The 20,334-nt window shown below is 40.4% G+C and overlaps 1 protein-coding gene, 1 non-coding gene and 1 pseudogene across 4 annotated transcripts in view; all 3 read right to left on the bottom strand.

Moving 5' to 3' along the window:
• Nucleotides 1-20,334, bottom strand: part of phkb (phosphorylase kinase, beta) — a 274,002-nt gene that overhangs the window by 90,772 nt on the left and 162,896 nt on the right. For all 3 annotated transcript variants that reach the window (XM_080186956.1, XM_080186954.1, XM_080186955.1), the window contains 2 exons: nt 17,709-17,867; nt 14,831-14,925 (listed from right to left, as the gene is read on the bottom strand). In XM_080186956.1, the coding sequence (XP_080043082.1) occupies nt 14,831-14,925; nt 17,709-17,867 (254 nt within the window). The remainder of the gene's footprint in view (nt 1-14,830; nt 14,926-17,708; nt 17,868-20,334) is intronic.
• Nucleotides 13,016-13,213, bottom strand: LOC145342778 (U2 spliceosomal RNA). Its single transcript, XR_013886629.1, has one exon. It is a non-coding gene; the product is annotated as a U2 spliceosomal RNA (small nuclear RNA).
• On the bottom strand, nt 13,338-13,548 carry LOC145342781 (U2 spliceosomal RNA; annotated as a pseudogene).

The raw sequence follows: 20,334 nt of genomic DNA, 5'->3' as shown, positions 1-20,334 counted from the left end.
GTGGGTTTTGGAGGGCTTTTCAGTCTGCAATAGAGTGTTCTATTTTATTCATGCTCCTGTTTTCACAGTTATTATTGTTATTGTTATTTATTTATATAAAGAAGATCATTCTTCAAACAACCCACTCAATTACCCTATTTGTGGTCTCAAGTTATCACTGGAAGGGTACTGAATCCACCCTTCCCCCAACACAAAAATCAGGGACAGACATAAACAAAAACATTGCACTGCAGTTGCTCCTGTTTACTGGCCAACTCTCAATTCCTAATGAGGTGCTGCGCGATCTTTGCGCCATTTTGCCCCATGCCACTTTGTTATTCTTCCCTGTCTCTTTTCCTACGTTGGTCTTCTCCAGCTTCTGTTTTTCATCTCTTGCCTTTTCTTATCACTTCCATTTTCATCTTTCTCTTACCTCCTCCATCTAGGTCCCTTTATGCACTATTGTTCAAAGCCATTTCACCGAATATGGCACTGGTCCTGACTCCTTATGTGACGTGCTGGATCATTGACACAGATGCCATCATCCTACGCGAGAACACCATCCACGAGGTACACGGTACATACTCTCGCAACTCGGCCAATGTTGTCTACCTGATACGCTACAGGAAAGGATGTCCTGAGGCATGGTACATGGGGAGACAATGCAGACGCTACGACAACGGATGAATGAACATCGCTCGACAATCACCAGATGAGGGTGTTCTCTTCCTGTTGGGGAACACTTCAGCTGTCACGGGCATTTGGCCTCTGATCTTCAGGTAAGCGTTCTCCAAGGTGGCCTTCATGACACAGCAGAGCCGCTGAGCAGAGACCAATAGCCAAGTTCTACACACATAAGGATGGCCTCAACCAGGATCTTGGGTTCATGTCACACTATCTGTAACCCCCATAACGACTTGCCTGGGCTTGCAAAATCTCACTAACTGTCCTCTCTGGAGACAATACGCATCTCGTTAACCTGTGCTTAACACTCTCTGCACTCACATTATTTGTGTCTTTCTTGATTACCAGTAAAGACTCGCATTCCAATCATTATTTTGTAAATTGTCTCTTTATATGCCCTGTTTGTGAACAGGACTCCCACTCACCTGATGAGGGGGCAGCACTCTGAATGCTAGCGGATTTTGCTACCAAATAAACCTGTTGTGAGACTTCTTGCTGTGTTTACCTCAGTTCAACGCCAGCATCTGCACATCATCCCTGTGTGTAATGCCATGGATATCAACCATCAAGATTATTGAAAGCACACTTGCCTCATCGAACCCATAGGCCATGTTCTAGTTTCTTCATCTTAAACACAACCTGTCTTTGTAATATCAGATGCTTTGTATTTCTAGCACTTTTGTTTTTTTCCAAGTTTAGCTTAAATGAATCATAATTGCAGTTTTGGTGTCTGGACCAAAAGCTAAGTTTCTATCTGGTTATGTACAATTTTTTTTCAATTATGTATAAAGCCAATTCCTTTCTGTTACAGAGTCTTTCATCAAAGTCAAGTACAATAGAACATAGAACATAACAGCGCAGAACAGGCCCTTCAGCCCACGATGTTGCGCCGACCAGTGAAAAAGCAATGACCTTCTAACCTAAACCAATCCCTTACCATCCATAAACCTATCCACGGATCTCTTAAACGCCCCCAAACTAGGCGCATTTACAACTGCAGCAGGCAGGGCATTCCAATCCCTCACCACCCTCTGGGTAAAGAACCTACCTCTGACATCCGTCCTATAACTACCACCCCTTAATTTAAAGCTATGCCCCCTCGTGCTAGCTTTCTCCATCCAAGGAAAAAGGCTATCACTGTCCACCCTATCTAAACCTCTAATCATCTTATATGTTTCAATAAGGTCCCCTCTTAGCCGCCTTCTTTCTAACGAAAACAACCTCAAATCCCTCAGTCTCTCCTCATAGGACCTCCCCTCCATACCAGGCAACATCCTGGTAAACCTCCTCTGCACCCTCTCCAATGCCTCCACATCCTTCCTATAACGTGGGGACCAGAACTGCACACAATACTCCAAGTGCGGCCGCACCAGAGTTTTGTACAGTTGCAACATGACGCTGCGGCTCCTAAATTCAATCCCCCTACCAATAAACGCCAAGACACCGTATGCCTTCCTAACAACCTTATCTACTTGATTCCCAGCTTTCAGGGATCTATGTACACATACACCTAGATCCCTTTGTTCATCCACACTATTCAGAGTCCTACCGTTAGCCCTATACTCTACACATCTGTTATTCCTGCCAAAGTGAATTACCTCACACTTTTCCGCATTAAACTCCATCCGCCACCTCTCGGCCCAGCTCTGCAACTTGTCCAAGTCTCCTTGTGAACTATGACACCCTTCCTCACTATCTACCATACCTCCGACTTTGGTGTCATCAGCAAATTTACTAATCCACCCAACTATACCCTCATCCAGATCATTTATAAAAATTACAAACAGCAGTGGCCCCAAAACAGATCCCTGAGGCACACCACTTGTAACAGAACTCCATGACGAATACTTACCATCAACCACCACCCTCTGTCTCCTATCTGCTAGCCAATTCCTGATCCAATTACCTAAAATCACCCTCAATCCCATACATCTGCATTTTCTGCAGAAGCCTTCCATGGTGAACCTTATCAAACGCCTTACTAAAGTCCATATATACCACATCAACTGCCTTACCCCCATCCGCCTCTTTGGTCACAATGGTGCAACACATCAGATATAAATCGCTACGTTACTGCACATAATTCAATTTGTTGCTGGAATGACATGATTTTGTTCAAAACATTCCGGAGGCAGTAAAAAAGCCCACTTTTGAGCAACAAGAAATCATTACACTCATTAGCTTCCATCCCCTACTACTGAAAACCAATGCACAGCCTTATAAGGATCCTGTACAAGTCACTAGCCCTAATTTGTTGGCATTACCGTGAGTTTTCATCATATGCACCATTTGAGCTCAAGAACTTGTGTGTATATTTATAAATATACATACAATGCATCACTACCTTTGTCTCCTTCACTTCATGTCTTGTCTTCAATGCATTACTACCTTTTTCTCCTTCACTTCATGTCTTGAAGTGGTGGAGGCTACCTCGTTGAATATGTTTAAGTCACAGGCAAATAGATTTCTGATCGATAAAGGAATTAAGGGTTATGGGGAGAAGGCGAGTAAGTGTAACTGATCCACTTCAGATCAGCCATGATCTTATTGAATGGCAGGGCAGGCTCGAGGGGCTAGATGGCCTACTCCTGCTCCTATTTCTTATGTTCTTATCCTTGTCTGTCCAGGAATTGATCCTGTGCCCTGATTAAATAAAATGTAAACCCACTTATGACTAACAAATAAACTTTAAGTGAGTTTTTAAACACACACCGAGTCTTAATTACTACCAAGGCACCTCATTAGCATTGCCAAACTACATCAGTGGCACTGAAAATTTAATTTTACAAGTATGGAGTCTCATTCTTTCAAAATTTAATCATTATTGTAGATTTAAAAAGACAAAAAATAAAATACCTATTTTACTTTTCTGTTTCTCTTTGAACCAATTTGATAAGCCTTTCTATTTTTTGATAAATGATTGTACCATGAACAAGATCTTCTAATTTATACTTTCTGGTTTGGACATTGATTCTTCTGATTTGTTGAACAGCCATGTTACTGCTTTTCATCCTGTACACGCTATACTCTATAAGCAATGCTTCATTAGAAAAGGATCTTTAAATCTGGTATATATATGTAGGGAATTGCTTGATAGAGCAGACGCAGCACGGTTTCATTAAAGGGAAGTCGTGTCTGACAAATTTACTGGAGTTCTATGAGGATGTGTCTAGGGCGGTGGATAGAGGAGAGCCGGTGGATGTGGTCTTTCTAGATTTTCAGAAGGCGTTTGACAAAGTGCCTCACAAGAGGTTATTGCAGAAGGTCGAGGGACATGGAGTTGGGGGTAGGGTGTTAGCGTGGATAAAGGATTGGTTGTCAAATAGGAGGCAGAGAGTGGGGGTCAACGGGTGCTATTCGGATTGGCGGATGGTGACTAGAGGAGTGCCCCAGGGGTCGGTGCTGGGGCCTCAGCTTTTTACCATTTATATAGATGATCTGGAGGAGGGAACCGAGTGTATGGTGTCGAAATTTGCTGATGACACCAAGATTGGGGGAACGGCAAATTGTGCGGAGGGTGTTGAGAGTCTGCAGAAGGATCTAGATAGGCTGGGCGAATGGGCCAGGAAATGGCAAATGGAATTTAATGTTGGCAAGTGTGAGGTGGTCCACTTTGGTAGGAAAAATGGTAGGAAGGACTATTACTTACGAGGCGAAAAACTGCAGCAGGCGACGGTGCAGAGGGACCTCGGGGTCCTTGTGCATGAGTCGCAAAAACCCAGCTTGCAGGTGCAGCAGGTGGTCAGGAAGGTGAATGGGATGCTGGCCTTCATAGCGAGGGGGATTGAATATAAAAGTAGGGAGGTCTTGCTGCAGCTGTATAGGGCATTGGTGAGGCCGCAACTGGAATACTGTGTGCATTTTTGGGCGCCGCACCTGTGCAAAGATATTTTGGCGTTGGAGGGAGTGCAGAGGAGGTTTACTAAGCTGATACCGGAGTTGAGGGGGTTGAGCTATGAGGAGAGGCTGAATAAACTGGGCTTGTACTCGTTAGAGTTTAGAAGAATGAGAGGAGATCTCATTGAGACGTATAAGATGATGAATGGGATGGATAGGATAGAGGTGGAAAGACTCTTCCCGCTCAGAAAAGACAATAGGACTAGGGGGCACAGCCTCAAGATAAAAGGGGGGCGGTTTAGAACAGAGTTGAGGAGGAACTTCTTCACTCAAAGGGTGGTGAATCTCTGGAATTCTCTGCCCGTTGAAGTGGTGGAGGTTGCCTCGCTAAATATGTTTAAGACGCGGGTTGATGGGTTTTTGATAGGAGAGGGGATTAAGGGTTATGGGGAGAGGGCGGGAAAGTGGAACTGAGCAGCGACAGATCAGCCATGATCTTATTGAATGGCGGGGCAGGCTCGAAGGGCTGGATGGCCGACTCCTGCTCCTATTTCTTATGTTCTTATATGTTGCTACTCAAAGACTGAAGTAAGTGCCTTTCCTCCACCGCTGACTGCTAAATCTGAGTTTTTATTCCAGCTGGAAACAATTTTGGATTGCCCTGCAAATCTTCAGTTTTGCCAATTTAATTTACTCATTGTTGTTACTAGCCCTTTTTTAACATTTAGGACCAGCTAGCAATCCAATGTACAATTCCTTAATTGAAAATGTGCATGCACTTCTCAGAAAATCATTAAAAACATTTTCAGAATCACATTTATATGTGGGATGCTATTCTTCTAATTGCCACATTCAATAAAAGCAGCTCAGAAAGTATTTTTAAAGATTAAGACAATTTCATTGCTTCCCCTCTGAATATAGAAAAATATTGAGTTGAAATCATATTACATGGCTCCATATTGCAGATGGATTGCGTTAGAAAGTACTGGGGGACACATCAAAGATACAAATTTTGCTAAGGCCTCAATTTAACTCAGTTCAAGATTTATTTATAAAGATGGATCATACCACACTATACAGCCCACGGCTTTTCAAACAACTTCCTATTCCAGGAACAGCAAAAATTATTTCTATATTACTAAGAAACTACCTTTTTTCCAATGACGGATTTTACTGATTCATTTATAAACAATCAGCAACACCTCGAGAACAGGAATTTGAGTAAGAGTTAGTGGTACGCAATCATTTTTCTTATCTTATTCACCAAAACACAGGACAAAACATCAAACTAACAATTCATATAAATTAATTTCTAGATCACCTGTTCTTTTGCTTGCTTCATTCCACCCAATCTGTGTCTTGTTTTTCTTTCAGTTATTCTTACCTCGCTTCTGAATATTTATTATCACAGGATTGTTACAGTGCAGAAGGAGTCATCTGGCTCATCATGTCTGCATCAGTTCTTTATACAAGCATTACGACTCAGTGCCACTCCCCATACCCCTGCACATTGTTTTCTAATCATCTAATGTCCTTCTGAAAGCCTCCATTGAACCTGCCTCCACTATACTTCCAGGCAGTGCTTTCCAGACTCAAATCACTCGCTGTGTGAAGAAGTCCTTTCTCACATTACATTTGCTTCTTTTGCAAATCACTTTAAATCTGTGAGCTCTCCTTCCTGATCCTTTTATGAGCAGGAGCAGTTTTTCCCCATTTACTCTGTTCAGTGCCCTCATAATTTTGAGCATCTCTATCAAATCTTTTCTTAGGCTTATTCTCTGCAAGGAGAACAGTCCCAACCCCCCTAATCTATCATAAGTAAAGCTTCTCATCCCTGGAACAATTTTTGTACATCTCTTCTGCACTTTCTCTAATGTTTCACCTCCTTCCCATCGTGTTGCATCCAGAACTGTACACAATACTCCAGTTGAGATCTAACCACCGTCTTGTATAAGTTCAGTATATCCTCCTAGCTCTTGTATTCCATGCCCCTATTTTAAAACCCAGAATATTACATGCTTCTTAACTGCTCCCTCCACCTGTCCTGACAGTTTCAATGGTCAGTGTACATATACATGCTGGTCCTCCTGCTCCTACACCCCTTAAGAATTTTACCTCTTATTTCATATTGTCTCTCCATGTTCCTCCTACCAAAATGCATCACCTCACAATTCTCCACAATGAACCTCATTTGCCATTCATTTGCCCACTCCACCAACTGGTCTATGTCCTTTTGAAATTCTACAGTTTGCAATACTTCCAAGTTTTGTATCATCCACAAACTTTGAAATTGTCCCCTGCACACCAAGAACTGGTTCCCATTTGGTCCAGTGGTTAGGATTCCTGGTTTTCACCCAGGAATCCAGGTTTGACTACCAGTATAGGAATTTACATTTTCCAGCCTTTGGTGACTGTATGGAACGTGGACACGTTCTCCCTGTGTCTACATGCATTTCCTCTGGGTACTCTAGTTTCTTCCCACAGTCCAAGGAAGTACAGGTTAGATGAATTGGCTATGCTAAATTGCCCCTTATTGTCCAAGATGTGCAGGTTAAATAGATTGGCCATGATCAATGTGCAGAGTTATGGGGTTAAGACGGCGGGGGCGTGGGATTGGGCTGAAGTAGAGTGCTCTTTTGGAGGGTCAGTGCAGACTTGATGGGCTGAATAGCTTCTTCTGCACTGCGTGAATTTTATGATTCTATGACTGATATAAATCAGGAAAATCAAGTCCTAATACAAAGGCAATCCCCAGTGCAATTTCCATTCGCACTTCCTTCAGTATGTTTGGATGCATCCGATATGTTCCTGATCCCTTGTCAACTTTAAGTTTTGACAGTCTAGTCAACACTTCCTCCTTATCAATTTTGAATCCTTCTGGGACAGAGTTTCCTTGTCTGTCACCATGGCCTATGTAGAATCTACCTTCTTGGTAAGAACTGTTACAAAGTATTCATTTAGTACCTCAGTCAAGCCCCCTTTTGATCCTTAATCTACATGCCTATAGAACACATTGAAATTCCCAATTTTGTTGGCTGGTACTTTTTTCCCATAGTGCCTCTTAGCTTCTTTAATGTGCTTTTTCACCTCACCTCTGAATCTTCTATATTCTTCTTGATTTGTAACTGAGTTTTCCCCCTCATAACACCTATCATAAGCAGCTTATCTTCCTGCGTTTATTTTCTATCTCATTTTTTATCCAGGAAGTTCTGGATTTGTTTGCCCGACCTTCTCCTTTTAAGAGAATATACCTTGACTGTGCCCGGACCAGTACAATTCTGAAGCCAGCCCATTGTTGAGCTACAGTTTTTCCTGCCAATCTTTAGTTCCACTTTGACTGATCTAGCTCTGTTCTTGCCCCATTCAAGTCAATGCTCCCCAGTTAATTATTTTTACTCTGGATTGCCTACTTTCCTTTTCTACCATCATTCAAAACATAACAATACAATGATCACTGTCTCCTAAATGACATTTTATTGACTTGGCCCAGCTAATTTCCAAGAACCACGTCCAACATTGCATCCTTTCTTGTCAGATTGGACATATACTGCTGTAGAAAATTGTCCTGAACACAATCTAGGACCTTTTGCCCATCTCTGCCCTTTAAACTACCATTGTCCCACTCTACATTTGGGTCATTAAAGTTCAGTAAGAAGTCTCACAACACCATGTTAAAGTCCAATGGTTGGACTTTAACCTGGTGTTCTGAGACTTCTTACTGTGCTTACCCTAGTCCAACGCCAGCACCTCCACATCATCATTAAAGTTCCCTATTAAAACTGCTCTTTCATCTGCATTTCTGTAATCTCCTTGCAGATTTGTTTTCTACTTCCTTCTCGCTCATTGGCAGTCTGTAGTCTACAACAAGCAATGTAATTGTACACTATTTGTACCTTAGCTCCAGCCAAATTGATTCTTTCCTTTAAGCTTCTGGCACATTCTTTTTCTCCAGCACTGCAATGTTCTACTTAACCAATACCACCACCCCTCCTTCCCTAATTTTTCGGAACATCTTGAAAACAGGAACATTTAATGCCCAGTCTTGCCCTTTCTTAAGTCAAATCTGTGTTATCATCACATATTTCCACACTGGAGAGCAGCAGTGGCCTCCACCACAAAATATTAAGATCTGCAAAATTTAGGTAATCTTTCTCACAACATCAAGGTAGGAAATAAACCCACCCCCCCATTTGCTCCCCTCTTCCCCCAGGTTATGAAAGTTCTTACTTCCACTCATCTGTTCTATGAATGATGAAGGCATCCCAGTGATGGCCCTCTTCTGTTGCCTTAGCAAAATATCACTAAAATCAGTAACAAAGTCTGGCAGTTGCAGAGATTCTCAATCTTGAAGACAGCAGATTACATTTGCTATTAAGAGATCAGGAAACCCTGGACATTGCAAAATTGGCTCGATGCTGTGCTGCTTAAGTGGGTGTAGAAACTACCATCAATAAACTATAATGAGACAAAGGTAAATTGATAGCTTGATAGAAGAAGTAATTACCCATCAAAATAACGGATGGCAGCAGGGATCTTTGAAAAAAATGAGTTGAATATCAAATTGGTTTCGGGTGTGTAGGTCATGAATTTCAACTGAAGAATGGGAAAGCAGGTGAGTGGAATGAGGCTTGTTGTATCTTCTACAAGGAAGCAATCAATTTTCTGGCCAAGACAAAGTATGTTGCTCTGATAAATACATGTACAAAACTACTTCCATAGACCGTTTTCACAAATGAACTGTGAAAGATGATGAACATGCACTGAAAACAAATCCACAGAAAATTAACCCATACACTTGAATATGACATCACATTTGAACACAAGAGTGCCAAGAAATGGGAAAGCATTTTTCCACCTTGACCTCAAACTGTTCAAGACAATCAGAGGTTTTGAACAGATAGCCATCTGTATCTAAATCATAGACTAAATCATAGAATCCTACAGTGCAGAAGGAGGTCATTCGGCCATCAAGTTTGCACCGACCACAATCCCACCCAGGCTCTATCCCCAGAACCCCATGCATTTACCCTAGCTAGTCCCCCTGACACATGGGCCAATTTAGCATGGCCAATCCACCTAACCCATACATCTTTGGATTGTGGGAGGAAACAAGAGCAGACATGGGGAGAATGTGCAAATTCCACACAGACATTTTTAATGTCTCCAGCTCTTCAACATTTTTAAAAATGAAAGAAAACACTATATTCTTTAAACACACCTGTCGAGATAGTGAGAGAATATGACTTTGCAGGAAATGTGACAGATTGGATTGGCAATAGAATACGAAGCAGATGATGGTAGCCAATGGAACATTTTTGCTTGGAACTCATCGACCAGTTCAGCATGACAGGGATCAGCCCTCAATGAACTTTTTTTAAGTTTTATTAATTAATTTAATGAGATAATACTGGCTAAAATGCAGTCAGGTGGAAGAATGTTTATTCGCTGTGGTACGGTCCTTCTGCCCCCTCATGTCTAAGGGATACAGACCTGAAAGAATGTGATGGAAAATTGGTTTAGCCATCTACTGCTAGATTTGATTGACCTATAAAGCGCAATCAAGTCCTGCTCTCATTTACAGAAACGGCTCCAGGATCATCATGGAATGCAAAGCTAACACCTGAGTTGTTTTCTCCACTGCAAATCATCGTCTAAAACTCCTCTGCTGTCTCCTCAAACCTCACCTACAACAAATGCAAGAAACTCACAGACTGTTTCATCTCCAAGATCAAGACGATCTGCTTAGCTACCTCTGCTGCATTCTATGAGTTCCACCTTCCACTCCCTCAACTCTATTCCTACAAAACTGCTGACCACCCTACTTCCCCTCCTAGTCTCCATATTAGCTGAAGTTGTCAATGGTTCTCTTTCTTCAGGTGTTTGCCCTCTCTTTAAATCTGCCATCATCACTCCCCTCTTGTAAAAAGTAACCCTGACCCCACTGTCCTTGCAAACTAACATCCCCATATCCAACATTCCTATTGGATGAGCAGAAATTTCCTCTAATGAAATGATGGGAAGAAGTTATTGTCTTTGGTCTGTCTCTAAACCACTGACTCCATCCCTGCCCCCGAAAACAGTTTGAGATTAAACCAGTCTGTTCAAATCTTGGTGTCACATTTAACCCCAAGATGAACTTCAGACCACATATTTGCACCATTACACTGAGTGTGACTCCAACAATACACAAGAAATGCAACACCATCCAGGACAAAATACCCTGCTTGACTGGCACCCCATCCACTACATTAAACATTCACCACTCCATCATCACTAACAAATGTTGGGAGTTGTGTTCCACTGTAGCAACTTTCCAAGCCTCTTCTGACAGTGCCTTCCAAACCCATGACTTCTACCACCTCAAAGGCCAAGGGCAGAAGACACATGGGAACCTCTCTACCTGCTAGTTTTCCTCCAAGCCATACACCACCTGACTTGAACTACATCACTCTTCTTTCACTGGATCAAAAATCCTGGAACTTTCTTCCTAATAGCACTGTAGGTTTGCCATTGGGTTTTCTGGTGAATGGTGAGTACACCTCGTTTCATTCCTTTGTGTTTTCTTTGTAGCGGGTGAACACAACTGAATGACTTGCTAGGCCATTTCAGAGGGCATTTATGAGTCAACCATTGCTGGAGTCAAAAGTAGACCAGGCAGGTTTCTTTCCCTAAAGGACATTAGTGAACCAGATGGAATTTTATGACAATAGTTTCATGGTCATTAGACTTTTAATTCCAGATATTTTACTGAGTTAAAATTCCACCATCTTCTGTGGTGGGATTCGAACCTGGGTCCCTACAGCATTATCCTGGATCTCTGGATTATTAGGTCAGCAACAAAACAACTGTGCCAGCGCCTTCCCTGTGTTGGGCATGATAGGAGTCAGATGATGATAGTCAGGGCCCTTGATCAGGGTGGGTTAGAATGATGCTCAGGGTGAAGGAAGTCCTGTGGTGGGGGCCATGCAAACAGATTATAATGTGTTGCCGAAGGTGAGGGGCTGAGAGGACTGGTTTTTACTGGGCAGCTTGTTGGGCCTGCCAGAAACTGACCCACAAGCAGTTCTGTGGAGACAGTCACGTCATGGATTGATCCTTACATGATTCTCACATCCTTTCAGCTGCTGGTTTTCCCAAAGCCTGGGATTCCCTGTCATCATGAGGTAAAAACAGAGTGATTGTTAAAGACAGGCAGCTTATTATAATATGTAAATGACCAATATTCTCAAGCAAGCAGATTGGCTGCCAACCCTTTGTCCTCCCTTTATTAAAACTGGAAATAGGCAGCACCAGGGCAGGTTGATTTCTTGTACAGGTTTTTTGAATTTTAATCTCTGACCTCGACCCAATCCAGTCAGTTTTGGGAATTACGAGTCAGTCCAGTCATTCCAGCTTGCAGCAGGTACAACATGTACGCTCACACGCTGACAAATATGATCTGACTTTATAATAGCCTCATAGTGATTGAGCTGATTTTTGTGAGAATGATCTCCTATATGGAAACCTGCAACATGTTTCCAAGACTCTAAGTTACTGATGAATTTCACCTTGAGTATGATGTTTAAAATTTTAAGTAAGTAGGACCAGAAAGTGACATTATCCCTTTAGGCACTGCAGTATTTTTAGCAAACCAAGTGCTTTCAATCATAATACTAGTACTTCCTACCAAATGCTACAAAGATAGTTTGCAAGCTCACAGAATTGATGAGCACGTATTAACTGTGTTCTTTCTGATCATCTTAAAATTATGCAATTTTCCTTGTAAAATTTGTATGCAGAAATATTAACACTCTCTTCAAAGTGTTACAATTGTAGTGTAGTAACATTAACACATATTGAGGCTCACTTTTGTGCATCCTGTTTTCACTCTTTTCTTTCATTTTACTATTTTGCTAGTCCCTTTCTCCCCCTCATTTTCCTGGAAGAGGAAGGAGGCAGTCTACACATTCCCTTTCTGTCCATGAAGAAATAATTCAAATTAAATACCAGTACCAAGTACAGCATGTCTTTTCCTGTCCCTCGTGCTCCTATGCAGTACTATCCCAGTGGCTGCTGTCTGGCTGGTGAAAAGCTGCAGATGGCCTTGAAGTCAACATGGATTATTTGTGTTTCACCAGAAGAACTGCCAGGATACCGGGCATTGACCAACATAAATTATTGCTGATATACAGGATCACACATGTTATGGCAGAGCTAACGTCCAATGACTACAAAGTGATTTATGTACAGTTGATGATATCTTCACTATAAGGAGTTCTGCAAACTTAACAAAGGCACCTGATCTCACTTCACCTGCTGGTCTTTAGAAAAAGGAAAACAAGACGACAAAAGGTAGTTAGCACTTGTTGAATAGAGAACCTCAATAGTCTCCCTAACAAAATAGTGGGAAGTAAACTGCAAGGTTTTTTAAAAAAAAATTCCAATTCAATTATGTCAAGTCCAATTCAGAGTCTCAATAAGTTGAGATATTCCCAATCCAAGCTGACAAGACAGGGCTCTCACCTCCTGTCTGGGCTTGATCTACATGATCCAAGCAGATTGGAGTGGGCATTGCACCTCCTGCAAGGCTTGATCTCATTTGCATCTTAGCCAAAAGGTCAAGATGCCACTTTTAAGAATTGCTTTAAACGAAGCTAAAATGCAACCTAATGCTTCAACCAAGTACAGCATGTCGATACTACACTTGATCTTAGCCAAAAGGCCGAGAAGCGATAATTAACTGCAAGATTGTTGTTTTTATTCCAATTCAATCCAATCAAGTCCAATTCAGAGTCCCAACAAGTTGAGACATTTCCAATCCAAGCTGACAAGACAGGGCTCTCACCTCCTGTCTGGGCTTGATTTACATGATCCAAGCAGATTGGAGTAGGCATAGCTCTTCCTATAGCTCTTCCTCCAAGGCTTGATCTCATTTGCATCTTAGCCAAAAGGCCGAGATGCCATTTTTAAAAATTGCTTCAAATGAAGCTAAAATGTAACCTAATGACTTCAATCAAGTACAGCATGTTGATACTACACTTGATCTTAGCCAAAAGGCCGAGAAGTGATGTATTTCCAGCTCTTGCCTGGAAAGACCCAGATACAGAAAAGCGCATTGGTGTGGTCAGCTTTGCAACCACTGGTAATGTGGTCCTTGCCCTGCTCGGAGGTTGAAATTTGTGACAGGCATCACCTTTGTACATGTTTTTTGATTTACTTTCAAAAAAACCCAGAGAAGCACACGTAGAAGCATGTGTTAAATATACAGGCATGCAGTTCACAGGGTAGACCATTGGTGTACTCTCGATTATGCTTCTTTTGGGCTCGGAACTGGGCAGCACGTACATAAGAATTTGCTAATAGGACTGACTGGTACTGTTGCATTCGATAGCTTATTAAAGACATAGCTCTAAACTTGTAACAAAAAGTAATTTGCACATCAAATGACATGATTTTTCCAAATTAGAAATTGTACTTGTTCATAGTATACATAAGCATAGTTAAGTAATATAATATTGCATAATCAGTTCAAAAAATCCATAAACATGTAGTTCTGCACAACAGGGTTTTCTGAAAGCTGTTAGCTGCAGTTTAGAGATGGAACTCTTGCCTGAGTCATGACTATGGATACAAGACCCATTCTAGAGGTTTCAGGATGTAATCTGAACCAATACTTTATTGCAGTACTTAAGGAGCTTCCACTGCACTATTAGAGGCATTGTCTTTCAGAGGAGACATTACTTTGAGGCTCCATCTTCTCACTGCTATTTGTTGAATCTTGCTGTGTACAAATTGGCTGCTCTTTTTCTTACATTGCAAAAGCAACTACATAAAGTATTTAATTGTTAAATACCTTGGAATACTGCAAGGCTGTGAAAACCATATTTAAGTGCAAACTCGTGCTTTCTTTTACCTTATTTTAAAACATCCAGTTCAGAACAACACTCTCAAGATATTTTGAACATACTGTTCTTGACAATAAATAACAGGTTTCCTGTGGCATCAATAACGATCAATGAGTACTATATGCAGTCTGTTAACACATTTATTCACATAAGTTCTTTAACTGACTATCCAAAATAAATTCACTTTGCCTATAATTGGCCATCATGTCAAATGGCAAACCAATTCAAAAATAACATGAACTAGTAATATTTCTCAGTTACATTAAATACAATTTAACAGGTGTTGTTTAATATGCCATTTTGATGAACTCTACAGTTCATGGTCAGAACACTGCTTTGTAGAAAGCTGAAGTTTTTTTAAATCTTACTATTTTAGATTTCTTTTTCTTTCCCAGTTTTTCAGTTAGATTAATTTAAAAAATGGCTAAATTGTCTTTACAACTAACCTGGTTTGAATACCTCAAGCTGATATTTCTTTGTTCCTTTGCAGGGATGTAACGCCTAGCAGGGTCCAAGTCCTTAGGACTGATCAGTTCATCAACTGTGACAGATAAGGTATAAGAAAATATATGACTGTTAACTAAAATTTAGCTGGATTATTATATTATGCAAATCCATTAAATCATCATTAATTGATTTGTTGCACTGAATATGTCCAACACATGTCATTGAACATAATTTGCTGATTTTCAGAAATACTGTAGGTTCTAAGTGATGTTGACTACCTTGAGGCCAGACCATGAGCATTAACAAATTAACTGGCTAGAGTGGGCATCACATACTTCTGATCTTATCCTTGTGTGACATCCATGTATGCATTTACCAATAGTTTCATTAGATAATAATCGAGAATGGAAAATGTGATTGATAATTCCTCTTTCTATTCCAGATAAGAGAGGGAATATCATTTACATTACACATAGTGTCTCTCTGGGTGAAATAAATTAATTCAACACACTGGGGTTTTGTACTCTGCAACTTCAGAACCTGTGTTTCACTGTTTCATCATCAAAGAATCCAGTAATGTGATGTGTAAGTGCTACTGTTAAAACAACAGTTGCAAATGTTACAAAATGCACATTAATTACCAAGATGATCAAGAAAACAATTCATTTTTGGACCAACATAAGAACAATTAATGTAGACAACTCTGGGAACACTCAGCGGCTTTAGCAGGATCTGTTGAGAGAAGAAAAAGAGTTAATGCTTCAGGTCAATAAGCCTTTCACCAGAATGAATGAAAGGTCATCATCTCCCTGAAACATTAACTCTGTTTCTCTCTCCATAGATGTTGCCCGACTTGCTGAGTATTTCCAGCATTTTCTGTTTTATTTTGAATTTTCAGCAACTGCAGTATTTTGCTGTGATAAAAATGATTAAATCTTACTTTGGCCTTACTAAATGATGCAATGTTCACGCACTAAGTTCAATTGCTGATAGAGCTACTGAAAGGCTGACTGTTTGAGGTAGAAGCTGAATGGATTCAGAAGCGTGAGATAAGAAATGCGCCAAGGCCTGTAAGTATAAAGCATCCAACAGATGTGACACTTGTTTGTATAATTGCTTATATTATTGGAGACGCTGAATGTCCTAGAATTCAACAAATTGTTCAGTAACATTGATTGCTGTGAATAACAGTAATGTACTTGCTTTATAGTTAGGAAAGCCTAATTTTCATGCAATGTTTGAGCTCATAAAATGATCCACAAAACAACTTTGATGAAAGTCACAAGTGCATCCTCTGTGACTGTGGTGTATTATCCCTCTCTCTATCCCAGAGGAGGGAGAATACCGCCTACATAGTTTTTCAGAATTTATTAATACAGTTTTAAATTAATTTAATGTCTTCTTGTGCAGCCTCTGATACAATCTATAATGGATCACACCCCCATTATCTGCTAACATTTAAGATCGTAACCTGAATATGTTGAGCAGACTTCTCTTCCCTTCCCACAAAAATCACCTCAGAAGTCTCCATGTATCCCTCTTTATTTCCTTTCTCCTCTACTTATTGTCCCTTGGTAACATCAGCCAAAATATAGGATCAGGTTCCACGTGGTGTTGATCCTGGTCGTATCTCTCCATGACCTCTTTCAAACCATTCACTGCTTCTACCAGACTGACTGCCCAACATTCAGTTTTGGATCAGCTGCTAGTTCCTCCAGTTAAACACCAGAAAAAAATCAAAGCCTTTCCCTTTCCTTTCAGCCCCCACTGACTCCAATACATTAGCACTGACTCACTCAGTCTGAACAGCAATGTTTGTAACCTTTGCAACAGCATCATTCTTGAGCTGAGTTTTCAACTCTACATCCTCTCCACCACAAAGATCACATAAGTCAATTGTAATATTACTGTTGTCTGTCTCCACCTCAATACTTCTGTTGCCTCTTGACTTGGTTATTCTGCTGTTCTCCTTTTTGACCTCCAATCCATCATTCTTTGTGAACATCAATTCATCCAAAACTCTGCCAGCTGTACTTTGCCCTGCACAAAGTCTGGTTCACTCGTCACTCCTGTTCTTGATGATTCATACCAACTCTACATACCCTGATATCTCAAATTTGAGATTCTTTTCCTTGTGCTTAAAACCCTGCATGGCCTTGGAACGATTATTCTCTAATTTGTTTAAAAAATGTCTTTTACCTGCCTTTGGAATCTGTAGTAAATTTAATCTACCCATCCTCCGTACTGTTGGACAATCCTGTTCTGAGGAACCAGGCTAAATTGAACCTTCCTAACGCCAGCAGCTTTTCTCCCCATACACAACTCTTATGGATCAATAAGTTGTTCTCCAAATCAATACACTCCTGTCATATTATCCATTCTTCTCTCTCTGCCTCTTGTTTATCCCCCTTCTTTTGCCCTGTTAATGGAAGCTGTATTGTTAGCTGCCAAGGTCAAGTGTTCTCAATTCTCCTCACAAACCCCTCTATCTTCCTCTCCTCTTCATTATAGGAGAAATCATTGAATCCCTACAGTTCAGAAGGAGGCCATTCAGCCCATTGAGTCTACACTGATAACAATCCCACTCAGGATTTATCCCCATATCCCCACGTATTTACTCAGCTAATCCCCTGATACTAAGGGGCCATTTACCAAGGCTAATCAACCTAATCCTCCTTATCAATATTCGTCTTGCACTGAGCTTTTTAATCTCCTTTCTAATCTCTGTTGCTGCTTTGACAGTGTCAATTTTTCATTATAATTCTGTGAATCACATTGGGATACTAATTCTACATTCAAGGAGCCATATAAATACACGTAGTTGTTGTTACTGGCTTCTAATTTAATTGGTTTAGCTAATAAAATTATTTTACTTACCAAGCAGCTTTGCAATTATATACAAGGCCTGTCCCCATAGGAAAAGATTTCCATCACGTCCAGAGTTGCTAGGAAAACGCTTTAGGCTGCCAGGTGCTGCCCTTTCTAATTCAATAAAATCAGCCGGCACATAATAGTACTTTGGTACAATAGCAAAGCCTGTAGGGTTAAGGAATGGATAATGGTTAAATATATGCAAAGTTCCTTAATATCCCCAAACTTAAAAACAAACTTATTTACATGCAAAATATAAAGTAGTCAAGCTTCTCTTTAAAGATTCTCTCAGGTGGTGGTGTAGCTAAGATGTGAATTAATCTTATTTCTTTTGTTATTTTTACCTGTTATTCCACTAACCAGATTAATTCCAATTGTACAGAATCTATTAATGCAGTTTTAAATTAATATAACACTGATAACTATTACAATTTAGAGTTTCAAATTCAGTTCTCCAAATTTCCTTATCTCAATTTATTATCTGGACTATATTTTAGATTATTATCTATCATATTAACAATTGACAGGACAGACAGTTAATCTCCTTTACTATTAGTTGCTTGGTAGTATGGAACTGAGAGTATGGCTGAAAAAAGAGACATGCTGTCAAAGCTTCTTATCTTGCACTCGTCAAGATGGATACAAGAATATCAAATTTCAAAGGGAACATCATCTTTTACTGCATGAGAAAAAGGATGCAAGTGTACACTGATTGGTTGAGGTCTTGCCATGAAGAATGCACTGGGATCAGTTACCCCAAAGCTTTTGTTAAATTCAGAAAGCCTGACTGATTGAGATGTGCCATGAGATGTGTACCAGGGAACAGTGGCCCCCAAGCTCTTGTTCAATTATAAAGTTTATTTATTAGTGTCACAAGTAGGCTTACATTAACATGGTAATGAAGTTACTATGAAAATCCCCTAGTTGCCACATTCCAGCGCCTTTTCAGGTACACTGAAGGAGAATTTAGCATGGCTATTGCGCCTAACTAGCACAACTGTCGGACTGTGGGAGGAAACCAGAGCAGTCAGAGGAAACCCACGCAGATATGGGGAGAACATGCAGACTCCATATAGATAATGAACCAAGCCGGGAATCGAATCCTGGTCCATGGCGCTTTGAAGCAGCAGTGCTAACCATTGTTCCACTGTTATGCCCCAACCACTGTGCCTCCAAGGCCAAAAAGGCACAACGTCTGGACAAATTACTGTTCCCTTAGAAGTTTGTAATTCTTGCATCTGTGCTGATGGGGGCAAGACAAAAACCCTGGACAGCATATATCTTTTTACAGCAATATTTTACATTTATACTGCACATTGTGTTTTACATAAATTCCCACTACTTCTCCTATTAATTTGAAAGAACATAAGAAATGGGGGTAGGAGTAAGTCATCCGGCCTCTCAAGCCTGCTTCACCAGTCAATAAGATCACAGCTGTTCTGTTGTGGCCTTAACTCCACTTTTCTGTCTGTCCCACATAACCATTTACTCGCTTGTCAATTAAAAATGTCTAACTCAACCTGAAATATATTCAATGGCCCAGCCTCCACTGCCCACCGAGGGAGAGAATTCCAAACACTAATGACCCCCTGAGGGAAACTCTGCCCCTTAGTTCTGGGTTGACACTATGAAGGAAAAGCAGAAATATCATCCATGAAACCAGATTTTATTGTTTATGTGCAATTTGAGACACTTCATTACATTAAAGACATCTGCATGCAAGTTGTTGTTGTTATTAAAGTACTTGTATCTTTACTGACTAATTAAATAATGAAGCATCAGAATGAAGCCATAGACCATAACAGAATTCATGATTATTATACATACAATACATAAAGTTAATTACAGTGACAGTTTAAAATTGTTGACTTAGAACAATCTCTCTAAACCAGTTGCTTCTATGAATAAGTTTCTTGAAATATTCCACTCTCATGAGAATTTGACACTCTATGGTGTTCTGCCAATAGGGAAAATATCCTCACAAATTTATTTTGAAGATAGTACTGTTATTTCATCAGCACAAAAGCAGGAACATTATGTCAGCACATGATAAAAGTACAATGTGTCTCCAAGATAAGTACATTACAAAGACTAACTGATGCAAATGGCTGAAACAAAATCATTAAAAAGACTGGTTCATCTCGAGTAGAATTGCTCATGAACTAAAATGTTGTTTTTTCAACTTCCTGTAGCTGTCACTCTCGTTCTTGCCCACTCCAATTTTTGTGTCTCCCTGACTTTCCCTTTTGTTTTTCAGATTTTTTATCCTTTGTCTCGGACTCTGACAGAACTTGCAAGTTGGGGCTTTTGTAGTCACTTGTCTCTAAATCTTTGATGTACTTTTTCGATAAGCATCTGCTTTCCTGTACTTTTTTCTACGGTACGTTTCAATAATTTTCTTGATACTCTTTCATATGTGCCTTAATTTGATTTGAACACATAATTTCTATCTCTCACCTTTTTCAAGAATGTGCAGCAAGATACAAATAAACAAGTATTAGGTTAGAGGTGCTTATCTGGATTGGAGATGGGGACAGATGAATTTCTCAGAGTAACAGGAATGAGAATCAGTTATTTACAGCACAGAAGAGACCATTTAGCCCATCACCTTCATGCTGGTTCCCTGCAGAGC

The sequence above is a fragment of the Carcharhinus amblyrhynchos genome, chromosome 4 (assembly GCF_965287045.1).
Source record: "Carcharhinus amblyrhynchos chromosome 4, sCarAmb.v2.hapA, whole genome shotgun sequence".
In the NCBI taxonomy this organism is placed as follows: Eukaryota; Metazoa; Chordata; class Chondrichthyes; order Carcharhiniformes; family Carcharhinidae; genus Carcharhinus; species Carcharhinus amblyrhynchos.
This window is presented reverse-complemented; position numbering and strand designations above follow the sequence as displayed.